At 44.2% G+C, this 13,338-nt stretch overlaps 1 protein-coding gene across 1 annotated transcript in view; it reads left to right on the forward strand.

Moving 5' to 3' along the window:
- The first annotated feature begins 563 nt into the window (after positions 1-563).
- The window catches only part of MKLN1 (muskelin 1), a 99,593-nt gene continuing 86,818 nt past the window's right edge, over positions 564-13,338 (forward strand). Inside the window, exon 1 of the mRNA XM_058804802.1 lies at positions 564-682. Within this exon, the coding sequence (XP_058660785.1) occupies positions 588-682 (95 nt within the window). The 5' untranslated portion in view covers positions 564-587. The remainder of the gene's footprint in view (positions 683-13,338) is intronic.

Here is a 13,338-nt window from a genome sequence, read left to right on the forward strand (position 1 = left end):
AGGCATCCCTTGAGCCCCTCAGAGCATCCCCTCAAACCCACAGCCCCTGTGAGCTCCTCAGGCCACCTCAGCTCCATGGGGCATTCCTTGAGTCCCTCAGAATATCCCCTCAGACCCAGAATCCCTCAGGCCACCTCAGCTCCATAGGGGATCCCCTGAGACCCACAGGCCCTCTGAGCCCCTCAGGCCACCTCAGCTCCATGGGACATCCCCTCAGAGCCACAGCCCCCTCTGAGCCCCTCAGCTCCATGGGACATCCTCTGAGTCCCTCAGGGCATCCCCCAGAGCCCCTCTGAGCTCCTCAGGCCACCTCAGCTCCATGGCACATCCTCTGAGTTCCTCAAGGCATCCCCTCAGCTCCACAGCCCCGCTGAGCCCCACGGGGCACCCCCTGAACGCCTCACGGCCCCTGATCCCCAAGGGGCAGCGTCTGAACCCCTCAGTCCCACGAAGCCCCCCCTCAGCCGCCCCCGACCCCCCTCAGACCGTCCCCACCCCCGCCGGCGCGGCCCCTTTAAGAGCGCGGCCCCTTTAAGATCTTGGCCCCGCCCCCCGCGGTCGCTGCCGGGGCGGCTGCTGACAACAAGATGGCGGCGGCGGCGGGTCCGGCGGGCGCTGAGAGTCGCGTGTTGGGCTACAGCCTGCACCGCTGGAGCAGCTTCTCCTCCACCTACCTGCCCGAGTGAGTGCCGGGCTCGGCGGCGCGCCTGGAACGCGCTCCGGGCTCGGGTCTGGGGGTGGCCGGGCGGCTGGGCCTGTGTGCGGCCTGCGCGGGCCCTGCGCTGAGGCCCGCGCGGGGAGGCCGCCGCGGGGGGAGTGGGAGCGGAGCTGTGTGTGAGCGGCGTTCTTTGTGTGAGGGGGCTCTGGGCAGCAGGTTTGGGGGGAGCTGTGGGTGAGCAGGGTGTCTATAGGAGAGTTTGGGGTGGCTGTGTGTAAGAGGGCTCTCTCCAGCAGGGTTTGGGGGGCTGCGTTTGGCGGAGATCTGTACTGCGGGATTTGGGGGTTTTAGCGGGGCAGGAGGTGCTCAGCAGGGCTGGAGGTTCACGGGCAGGGCACCGTCACTCGGGGCTGTGTTTGGAGCACTGGTTCATGAAGTGATTTGGGAGGAGTTGCGTGGGGCAGAGAGTCTGGGCTTGCAGGTTATGGGGGGGTGGGTTAAATGTGGAAGGCCTTGAGAGTCAGGTTTGGGGGTAGCTTTAGCACGAGATATGGGCAGAGGAAAGTTGCAGCTAAAGAGGAGAAGCTGACCCCAGATTTGGGGGAAGAACAGGCGCCGGTGTGGCAGAGGCTGGGCAGTTACTGGGTGAAACGAGGAGAAGGGTCAGTGCCCCCCCTGCCCTGCCCTGCCTCTGTCAGGTGCTTGTGGGCTCTGTGTTTTTTGGCAGCTGGGCGTCCTGTCCTGCCCCTGACCTGTGCAGTGCTGGGCTGTGTCCCCTGCCGTGTGTGGCTTTTGGGGAGAGGGGTCACCTGCTGCTCTAATGGCCTGTCCCTAGGAATTTGGGGGCTGGCAGGAGCTGTTAGAGCCATCGGTTTGTGCTGCTGTACCGAGTGATCCCATCCTGTGTTGACATCCAGCTGCAGCCTGTGGGATTTCTCTAGTCACTGACAGGTTTGGAGTGACCACAGCGTGGTTTAGGTGTGATGTTTCTGGTTCACCTTTGGGATGAGCCATCCTTGGTGCTGGGTTCGGGAGGACTGCTGGGGTCACAGCACAACGAGGTCATTATGGGCTGTCCAGACTCATCCCATCATCGATTGTGCTGCTTTTGCTGACCTTTGATTGATGTATCCTCAACTCACCTGCTATCAACAAGTGACAGAGTTGCCTTAGTTGTTAATTATTAATATCTTCAATTATCTCCACTTTGCAAAATGAAGTAAACCTCTAAATCCAGGTTTTTAACTGAACTCTGAATTGTTTTGTTTTTCTGTATATTTTCTGTGTTAGATGTGGAAAAGAACTGGTTTCTTCTCTTAATTTGTAATCTTTGGTGGTAATGAAGCCATCCCTTTACCTTTCCTTTTAAACAGCTTGCCCTTAGGGTGCCTCTTTGAGCTCTCTGATGAGCTTGTAGTTATTTCTACTGGCATTTCTGGCTTTTAAAATCTTGTTAAAGTGTTGGTCCCTGAGGAGAGGGGTGACAGTCCATTATTGATCTCAGTGATGCTGTACAAACACAGAGTATTGTCTTTGTCCTTGATATTCCTTTCCAAGGCTCCCATTAGTCCCTTTTTGCTACAGACTCGTGTCAGGAATTAAGTTTCACGTGGCATCTGCAGTGCTGCCCAAAGTCCTTAATGCCTTCCCTGATACAAATTCCCATTCCTGTAGCTGGGATGGTATTTTATATTTTACAAATGTGTGACCTTGCATTTGGCTGCTTTTAAGATGTTGTTTAAAAGTGCTTGTCATCAGTGAAAACAATTTTATTATCTGCTTTTAAACACTGTAATCCCAGCAATGGGCTTGGGCTCTGGTGTGCTGACCTTGGTCTGAGGGATTCTGGTCTTGCTATGGAAGTTTTGGTTTTTGCTTCCAACTTTTTATTGCCATGGCCTGGGAGAGAGCTGGAATGCAGCCTGGATTGGAAGGGAGAGGCTTTGACCTGTGATTTAAGATCAGCATCTCAAAAAGAGAAAGTTTAATAAGAAATGTATGGGAAGGTGGGTTTTTGGGGAGGGACTGAAGAAGGAAATCTTAAAAATTTCTGGGACAAGACCATAACACCCTGTGGGATCAGCATGCACACACAGCTAAAGGTTCCCTTAGTACTTAATATATACAACAAAATGATGCTTCTCTGGAAGAACTTGATCTTAGAGGATGTTTTCCATCCTGCATGATTCTGTGACATTGGGAATTCTGGTTATGCTGTAGTTTAAATAAATTTGCTGGCATAGCTAGAGAGAAACCACTTTAACCTTTAAGGAGAAAAGGGGCTCTGCCCTCATGTATGTAGGAGTGAATATACAACCTATTAAATATTATTGATTGTTGTTGGGAGTTGTGGTATTGCAGACAAAGTGCTCAGGGAGGAGCAGCAGAGGAGTTAAGGATGATTTAAACACTTGCTTTAAGTCGTTGTATGGTTTTAAATGTAAAACAGAGTTCTGGAATGTAAAACTTCCATCACTGCTGACCAGGGAGGAAATTAAATGTCTAGTGCCATCTCACCTGCTTATGTGATGCTGAACTGACATTGAAACTTTCACAACACTGAAATCATCTGATAACCTCTCTTTTCATTAAAAAAGCCTAAACAAAGGCAAACAAAAAGTGTTTTTCAAAGGCCTTTCTGGTCATGCTCTAGCTGAGGATCAGTAGCCTATTGAAAAATACTCATTTCTTTCAGGGACAGAGAAGCTTCCTCTGCTCAGTGCCAGTGCCTTTCCTCTGCATTGGGTGGTGGTGCTGGAGGATTAGTTAGTGCTGGATCCTGTTTCTGGCAGCTTTACCAGAGCTGCAGCTACCTGCATGTCTGCAAGGACCTTTCCAGACATTAAGTGAGGATTGTCTTAATGAAAAGAAATACTTCTGTTTTTCAAATCATTGGAGATGTCTGTTGGTTTGTACCTGCATCAAGACTGACTTGGATATTTATTTTAGAAACTGTGGGTAGAAATCAAACATTTGGTCTGGTAATAGTGGCTGTGTTGTAGGGGAGGTTGTGCTTTTGGGAAGAGAATTGATCCAGGAGGAAATTTGGTGTTGAAACATCTGATGTTTCCAGAGATGCTCTGCCTATGTGGAAATGTGACAGTGCTCACAGGGGTCTCAGGCTGAGGATCTGACTCCATGTTTCAGAAGGCTGATTTATTATTTTATGATATATATTACATTAAAACTATACTAAAAGAATAGAAGAAAGGATTTCATCAGAAGGCTGGCTAAGAATAGAATAGCAAAGAATGATAACAAAGGTTTGTGGCTCGGACAGCTGGGCTGTGATTGGCCATTAATTACAAACATTTAACATGGGCCAATCCCAGATGCACCTGTTGCATTCCACAGCAGCAGATAACCATTGTTTACATTTTATTCCTGAGGCCTCGCAGCTTCTCAGGAGGAGAAATCCTAAGGAAAGGATTTTCCATGAAAGATGTCTGTGACACAGAAGCACCAGTTCAGCATTGAGAGGCTTCAGCTTGTCCAGCCTGGAAAATGCTCAGCCCAGCCCATTGCCTGAGACTGCTCTGTCAGATCCACTCCTTGTCTCTCCAGGGTTCCTCCCGGGAGGAATGGAGCCCCAGGGGGAGGAATGGAGCCCCAGGGGGAGGAATGGAGGAGCCCCAGGGGGAGGAATGGAGGAGCCCCAGGGGGAGGAATGGAGGAGCCCCAGGGGGAGGAATGGAGCCCCAGGGGGAGGAGAGGCTGCTCCCTGGTGCCTCAGGTGGGGGTGGCCTAGGGATTGTCCCAGCATGGCGGTGGCTTCACTCCAGTGACACAAACAAGCGCTGGTGTCTTCAGACATGCACAGAACCCGGGGGATGGACTCATTCCTCTCCCTTCTCTGCCCTCCTGCAGGAGTGATGAGCTCAGTCACTTTGTTTCTTTCTGACAAGGAGGGAATGAAGAGTTGCAGAAGGTAATGCAGGTTGCTCCACTTTGGCTTTTTGGGTTTTTTTTTTTTTTTTTTTCTTTAATAAGGAATAGAACCAGAAGCTCTTGCTCTTCACTGAGAGAAGCACTTCATATCCTGACTTTTTTAGTGGCTTGTTTTTGTACCTGCTGCAGTTTGAACTTGCTCCTGAGGTGAATGAGAGGTGAAGTGCTGTGCTCTGTGTGATGGCAGCTTTGTGCCCTTTTTTACTGCCAGATTGCTGCATCCTGGGGCTGTGGGTTCTAGTGGCTGCATCAGCATCAGGACTGGTGGCATTTTGTGTTTGATAATGCACTCAGGTCCTTCTGTCACTGCTTTATATGGCTGAAATCCCACTTCAGAGACCAACAAGAGCTTTTTGCTGTGTTCCTCTATTCACATACTTCAGTAAGGAATGTTCATCCTGTTTCTGTTGCTCAAATTTTCAGTGCTTCAAGTTTTCCTGCATGGAATCTCTGTAGAGGAAGATCAGTATATTTCCTGTGTTTGACTCCAGGTTTTTAATTAGTGTTTTGTTTATTTCTTGTGCTAAGGTTGTTATTAAGATTATAAATTAAGATTGGTTTCTTAGCTGATAATTAAATACCATCAACAACATCTTAGCTGGTGTCACTTTTTCATTGCAACTCACATTTATCTATTATCTAACTTCAGTTGTTCAGAGAATTCCAGTCTTCTCCAGTTTGTTGCCTTGAGTGGTGTCATATGCTGAAGGCTGAATAACTTTGTTGTCCCTTTGCTAGGAAGTATCTAGTTGATTTGTTAAAATACACTCAAAATAATTTTATTTATTCATCAGTTTGCTGTATTTCCATCAAACCAGGGGAAGAAAACTTAGTGTAAGGTACTTTGATAGTAAAATATGAGTGAGTCATAGGCTTTTAAAGTGAGAATGCAAATTTAACTTTTGCTTTCTAGTTATGAGGTTGTAACAGTAAGTTCCTGGCCAAACTAAAATGTCCTGCTGCAGTGCTGTACCCTGAAAAAAGTGTACTCTAATGTTTCAAATCTTGCAAAACCTGATCCAGAAGATGAAGAGAACACGTGCAGCAAACTTTTTGGGGTAAAGTCCATAAGAATTAAAAGCAACAGAGCTAAACAAACAAACAAAAAGCCCCAGGTGAAAAATAACCTGAATTCCAGCTCCTGTGCTCGCTGAGATCTTTGTAACAGGAAAAAACATATGTTTGTGGCCAGTGAGATGTGCTTCTCAGTTTCTCCTCCAACCACATGAAAATGATGACTCAGATCTGTACCACAGAGGTTCATAAAGTTCCTTGTAGATGCATCCAGCTCTTGAAGAATCTCCTGTTCAAGCTGAGAGCAGTCATGACTAATGAAAGGTTTATTTTTAATATTATGTTCCCTGAACCCAAGCTCTGTTCCCTTTACAAGGCAAGGATACCTTCTGCTGAGGTCTAAGCACTTCAAAGCCACCTAAACCAGACCCAAATGGTGGAAGAGTTGTAGAATTGTAATTGTGGAGGTTTTTTGCACTAATAATAACCATTAATGTACTTTTTTTCAGCTTAAGTTGTCAGCATTTCTAGCTTTATTTCAGTATTTTGACATAGTTAATTGACTTTCCTGTTGTAGTTGCTTTGCCTTTAGATAGGGGAAGGCACAGGGGCTGGCTCTGTAGCTGCTGATGAATTTCAATATTGATCAATCCTTCCAACATTTATTAAAATGAGCAGGGGATGCAAATCCTGGCCAACCAGTGAGCCGCCCCTCTGCTTGTCTCTCTGAGCCCTGTGTACAGAAATGCTCTCAGTTCTGCTTTTCATCCTTTCCAGTGGCCTGTGGGAAATATTTTTTCTCCTCTGCTTGTCTGTGTGGACTTTGTGGATGTTTCTAGACAACCTCCTGTTCTGACAGGCATTTTCCCTCTTGTTTACATCACTTCTGTAGCCTGTAGGATTTTTCTGTGAGTGCTGAAATTCAGTATTACAGAGCAAAATATTTCTGTAGAAAATAAAGTTGCCTACAGATTGAATGCACAACTATAAAACACTTCTTTGGTGTCTGATAAAGTTAATTAGTGAGAAAGAAAAATGTCAGAGGTGAAGGAGTGAAAAAAATCACAAAATGATGAAGTTATGAGGGATTATGAGTTATGATATCTCTTGCTCCCCAGGTAAAAGCACAAGTGCTGTAGTATCAGGAGAAAGCTCTTCAGGCTGCAGGTAAAATATAGATGTTATTTTAGAGATGAGACAGGTTTATTCACTGGCAGGAGCAGCAAGGTGAAATGCTCATTGCTCAGGTTCCCTGGTGTGCCCAACCTGGCAGAACCTGCAGTGCTCTGATCTTCAGCCTATTCTGGGATGGCATTTCACAGAACATTAACAATGTAAAATTTTCACGGGAGGTGTTAACATCATCAGATTGTGGATCATTTGCTGTGTGTGTTGCTGTATAGCCTGGGAGTTTAATAAAAGTTTTCCAGCCTTTAATGACTAATTACTGATTTAAAGACTAGTTATTAAACAGAGTTTTCCTTGAGATAAATGTTATTATTCAGGCATCACATACAGTCTGCTTGATTTTTATTTTTTTTTTTCATGGCCAAGAATATGGTTTTTAATTCTGTACATTCATTATGTTTTTATCAGATTGCTGTAGAATGATCATGTTTATCACCACCACCAATTTTGTGATCTGATCCTGATTTTTTTGCTGAGATAAGTGGTGTGGGTAGCACTGATTCCATCACTTACATAGAGGTGACTTGTTCCAAAGCAAGCCAGTGCTTGACTTTATTGCATGTTAATATAAACTTGTAAACCCAGATGTAATTTTGCTTTTTCTTATGCAATGTTATGCATAAAATATGCTTTTTTTTCATGCAATGCATTTTTTGCATGTTAATGTAAACCCAGTTTATATAAACTTTATTGCATGTTAATATAAACCCAGATGTAATTTTGCTTTTTTTGCCTGTTGAATTCTGTGGGAAGAGTGAGCTGTAAGTTCACAGAGTTTCAATTCCATAATACACCAGTTCCTGGAAGGGGAGGAGGAGCACTGAAGGTGTAGAGTGGTTTGTTGCTTTAGGTAGTTGCTATTTCAGTCACTACTTCCAACTCAGGGTGCATCATCCTTGAGAAATCATTTCCTGAATCAATTTAAATCAGGGAGCACAACTGTGGGATCTCAGCACCTCAGGATGGAGGTGCAGAGAGGCTGAGACACCCTTGGGGGGCTCGGGAGTCCTGGAATGTTGCCAGAAGTGTCTGGTGGCTGGACTTTGATCCTACACAGGAGACGACACCTGTATGAGGATGGGAGGAATTCACTGGGTGAATGGTGAAGGGATAAGTTAATTAGAGTGTAAAACACAGGGTTTAGGATTTCTGTACAGGGGGGTTTAGAGAAGTAAGATGGAGGAATTGGGGCATGTCCTGTTCTTCTTCTTCTTCTTGGCCTCCATCTTCTGTGGTGATGGTGGCACTTTGGGATTGGTTATTACTAGAAGTGCACCGGTTAATAAGGGTAGAAGGTATTGGGGAAAAATGATAAATATTGTACACGTAACTTCGGGTATAAAGATAAGTGACCGCCCCGGGGGCTTGTGCAGTGTGCCCATGGCTGACTTGCTGTGCAGACCTCTGTCGGGCTGAAAGAAAATCTTTTAGATAAACAATTAATAAACACCAAGACCGAGACAAGATCAGAAGTCTCTCCTCGTCCTTTGAAGCGTCGGCTCTTCAAGGCCATCCCTGGGCCTTTCCAGGCCACCTGAACAGCCGAGAAACCGACACACAACCATTTATTGAAGTTGAGGACAGCAGCCTGCATGCCTGAATTTCAGCTGCAGGAGCAGTCTGGCTGATAGCACTTGCTCTTCCTTTGCTGGCACCTTCTGCTGCTCCTGGAGGAGAACAGGATCTTCATCATGGACAAAAATTGTGCTCTGGTCAGGTTGAACTTGGTGTTTTCCTTGGTCTTTCCTCCTGAGACTGCCTGGGTTCATAATGTCATGCTCAAGCTCTGAGAAGGTGCCTGAAAAAACATTGAAACTCTCTTTAGGACATGACCTGTGTTTTTCTGGAATCCTTTTCTGTCAGTACATAGTTTAAACAGCATTTGGCTGTTATGGTAATTATATTTAAACAGCAATTTCCCAGCTTGTTCTGCACTTGAAAGTTTTATTAGTAAAGAGATGCTCTTAACACAGAGTGTTAAATTGGAGGTAAAAATTTGGGTTAGGTAAATTGACCCATGAATTAGGAATTGATGAATGAGTTCCCACTCCACTCTTCTGTGTCAGTGTACTATTGCTAACTTCAATTTTGTCTTCTAAAAATCCTCATTTCTGCTACAGGGTTTGAAAACTGCCAAATATGAAAGTAATTTTGGCCTGGGAACTGCTGTATCCTTTAACATGAATGATGTATATTGATCCAAAATAAGGAATTATTCCCTAATGTCATCCAGGGTTAAATGTTTGACCTGTGCTGTGTTTCTCCACATAACCAGCACTTAACAGACTGAAACTTCCTTTTCTTCCCAGATCTGTATTTTGTCTTCTGCACTCCCTGAGTTGCACTGTCAGTGAGAGAAGCTTAATTGTGAAAGGAAAACTGGGAAAGTTTTCCCACCTGGAACCAGGAGGCATTTTCCATAGAGTTTTGGTGGAAACATTTCCAAAGCTGACATCAGTTTGGGCATGAGGGCACTTCAGTCTGTTTTGTTGAACACGGTCTGCTTTAAATTCTTTTACAGGCATCATTTTTTGGGTGAGCTTTTACTGGGTGTGAGGTTACAGTGCTGATGAGTATTAAAGATGTGTTTAATATTAATAATAGTATTAAAGATGTGTTTATGGCTTACATTTAGCAATGTATATCTTTACATATCATCACTCAGTCTGGGTTTGTGGCTTCCCCTGGGTGGAATCATTACAGGTATTGTGGAATAGAAGAGCATCCTTGCACTGTTGTGAAATCGTGGAAGGCCTTGATCTGCTTCCTGGCCTTTGTTAAGTTTTTCCATATGTGCATTAGTCAAACAGAAATATTTTACTGAGGTTGTGATGCTTCCAAAATACAGCACAGGGAATTTACATAGATGTGTGCTAGACATTGCTTTCCTCTCATCTCCTTAAAAAGGATCTGTCCCATCCCAAGAAAATGCTTTTGGAAATGAGAAGTGAGCAGTGCTCAAGTGGGCTGCTCCACCAGAATTTTGGAACATTTCTAAAGCCCAAGTTTTTGTGGTGATTGCTGGCTGTAGAAATCCCGATGTTCACACACAATCCAAACTATTTTCAAGCCAGATAGGAGATTTTCTCAGAATGAAAACTGAACGTTGTTATCCAGTGGTTGTGGGTGGTGATGTTTTAAATTCTGGAGGATTTTACTCCAGTATTTTATCTATTGGCTACAAATTCAGTCAACTGAAGAGTGTAATCTCTTTATCCTTGAGTCTTGAAGGACAGAATTCATGCTATTCTTGGACTTTTTTATTAAGCCAGGGATTTATTTCTATTCAGGGAGTCTTCTGGTATCTCACCTAAGCTTGGTTAAAAGGCAGGAATTCAGATATCCTTGTGTGCTCAAATATCCTGAGGATAATAATAATATGTCCAAGTGGGCATGTGTGATATATGTACAGGTAATTATATGTACTGGTGAACACTGAGTATGAAATGAGTAAAAGAAACTGCATCAGATGATCTTATCACTGAGTTCACTGATACCACTGGCATTTTAAGTTATTTTCTTATTAAAAAAAGAGACATTAATCAAAATATGTAGAAAAGATCAGTTTTAGTGATCTAACAATTCTTAAATTCAAAGTTAGTGCACAGAGAGAACGAACCTTGGTAATTTTTCAAGCTTAGGAGATTCTCAGCATCACTTAGCAGTGAAATTGCATCTAAACTCTAATCTCTAAATGTTGGGACAATTAGGCTGGTAATCATCTGTGATACATGAAGTTACTGTGGCTACCAACTCAAGTAAATAAGCCTGACTTGATTTTTTCTCCTGTTTGTTTTTCCTCTGTGCTAATAGTGATATTCCCAGCCTGGAGCTTTTGCCACCAAGGATTTGAATCTCTCAGTGATACAGTCAAAAGTTTAATCTGTGATTTAGGGTTGCTGAGTCACTGCAATAGAAGTTATTTATGGGCTCTGGGAATGACCTGAAGTTGTGCCAGGGGAGGGTTAGATGGGATATCAGGAAGGAATTCCTTACCTGGGGTTGTCCAGCCCTGGCTCAGCTGCCCAGAGCTGTGCTGGATTCACCATTCCTAGAGGGATTTTAAGGATGTGTGGATGTGGCACCTGGGACGTGGTTTAGTGGTGGCCTTGGCAGTGCTGGTTTAAGGGTTGGACTTGGTGATCTTTGGGATTTCCAAGCCCAGGTGGTTCTGTAACTTCCTGCACTGCACTGCTGCAGTTTTAGTCATTATTGTCACTATTTCATTCCTGCCGGATCTCTCCCGGCTGATTTATGGCCTGGAAAGGCTTGGAGATGTCCTTGGACAGCCCGTGCTTCAAAGGACGAGAAGAGGCTTTAGGTTTTTTCTCGATCTTCAGTGTTTATTAGTTGTTTATCTAAAAGATTTTCTCTTGGCCTGACAGAGGTCTGCTCAGCAGCCAGCCATGAGCACACTGCGAGCCCCTGGGGCGGTCGCCTATCTTTATACTCAAAGTTACGTACACAATATTTACCTTTTCCCTCCAATCCTTGTCACCCTTATTGATCAGTGCACTTCCAGTAATAACCAATCCCAAAGTGCCACCATCACCACAGAAGATGGAGGCCAAGAAGAAGAAGAAGAAGAACAGGACACGCCCCAATTCCTCCATCTTACTTCTCTAGACCCCCCTGTACAGAAATCCTAAACCCTGTGTTTTACACTCTAATCAACTTATCCCTTCACCATTCACCCAGTGAAATCCTCCCATCCCATACAGGTGTCGTCTCCTGTGTAGGATCAAAGCCCTGCCACCAGACACTTCTGGCAACATTCCAGGACCTCCGAGCCCCCCAAGGGTGGTCTCGGCCACTCTGCACCTCCATCCTGAGGTGCTGAGATCCCACAATTCCTGTCATGGCTCTAGCAAGAACTGATTAATCAAAATCAAACAAGTCTTGTTTTAGTCTTAGCTAGATGGGGGGAGTGATAAAAAAGTACTTCTTAACTTGCCTCACTGGAAATGTCTACAAGGTCATTTACCATTTAAGGTTGGTCTGGTTGTGATGATAGGAGATTAAAAACAAAAATAAACTTTTCATTGAAAAAAATTGAGAACCTGATTTTAATAGGGCTGTTTCTAGGCCAGAACTAAGTAATCCCAGGTTTGTTGTCCAGTGTGTTTCAGTCTTAACTAGATGGGGGAGTGATGAAAAAGTACATCTTAACTTCCCTCATTGGAAATATCTACAACAGGGTCATTTACCATTTAAGAAGCAGTTTGATTGGTCTGACAGTGATGATAGGCAGCTTAAAAAACAAAATCAAACTTTTCATTGAAAAAATTGAGAACCTGATTTTAATTGGGCTATTTCTAGGCCAGAACTAAGTAATCCCAGGTTTGTTGTCCATTGTGATCTGATGAATATATTTCTGTAAGGTTTCTAAATTCTTCAGTTTATTTTTGTAATGCTGTATTTACTAAGCTATTTTTTTAAAATAGAAATAGTTTATAATATACTGGATGACAGTGTGAGACTGCTGAGGAGATGAAGCAAAATTGAGCAGAAAATTGGCCAATCTTGTGACATTATAATATTTAAAACTGTGCTCCTGTGCATGTTCAATTCAAACTTTGTTTTGCTATGCAAGAGGTTAAGAATCCTATATTGTAAAAAAGTAACCCCAAAGCTCCCACCTTTTTTCCTGAATGGATCTGCTTAATAACTTCCTGTTTTTACTGTGTTTCAATCAAGACATTTCCATGGCTTTGCATCTTTCTGCCACTCTGAGCAGAGAACTTTTCCAGTGAGAAGGAGAGAAACTGTAGCAGAACCTAAAATGTGTTTTTTGACTTGCTTTAGGGGACAGCTATAGGTACATGCAGGTTTTCAAGCATTGCAGCCAGGTGGTTTGAAACCAGCAGGGCTTTTATTGAGTTGTGGGAGTTTCAGGACTAAAAAAACCTGTATTTCTTTCCAGATCCATTGGGTTTTTAGGTGGTAAGTCATTTTTTCCCCCTGTTTTTCTTGGTTAAGGCTGTGTGTACATTCCAGTGTCTAGGCTGGGCAGGATTATCTCCGTGGATGCTTTCTGCTGGCTGCTGTGAGGGCTCTGCATGTTTGGAATAGTTCCATCCACCACATCTTCCAGTGGACTTAGTGGAAATTTTAGTCCCTGTATTCCAGTTGCTGTATTCTTCCCAATCTCTTTTGGGATAGTTGTAGGAAAAACTGAAAGAATCATCACGTGGACAACCCTGGAGCAAGTATTTAGTCCATTTCTAGCCAGTCTGTGCTTTCCTAGCACTCTGAGTGCCTTTTTGCAGTGTAATGGCGTGGTAGCTCTGTGGTTTTGAAGAGAGTCTGAGTTCCAAGTCCTCTTAGTGAAGCCTGTGCCCTTTCCTGCTCAGCTGTGAATGTGCCAAGCAAAGAGAGTGTTTGGGATTTGTTTATTCTCAAAGACTTGTTCCTAAAGTCATGGATTTCCCTAATAGCAGCTCCATGATATTACTGCGACCTGAGTGGGTGCGGCTGGTGAGAGAGAGACGGTGAATCTTGTTTCTTGAATCAGAAGGCTTGATTTATTA

Source organism: Ammospiza caudacuta, chromosome 5, assembly GCF_027887145.1.
Source record: "Ammospiza caudacuta isolate bAmmCau1 chromosome 5, bAmmCau1.pri, whole genome shotgun sequence".
Taxonomy (NCBI): domain Eukaryota; kingdom Metazoa; phylum Chordata; class Aves; order Passeriformes; family Passerellidae; genus Ammospiza; species Ammospiza caudacuta.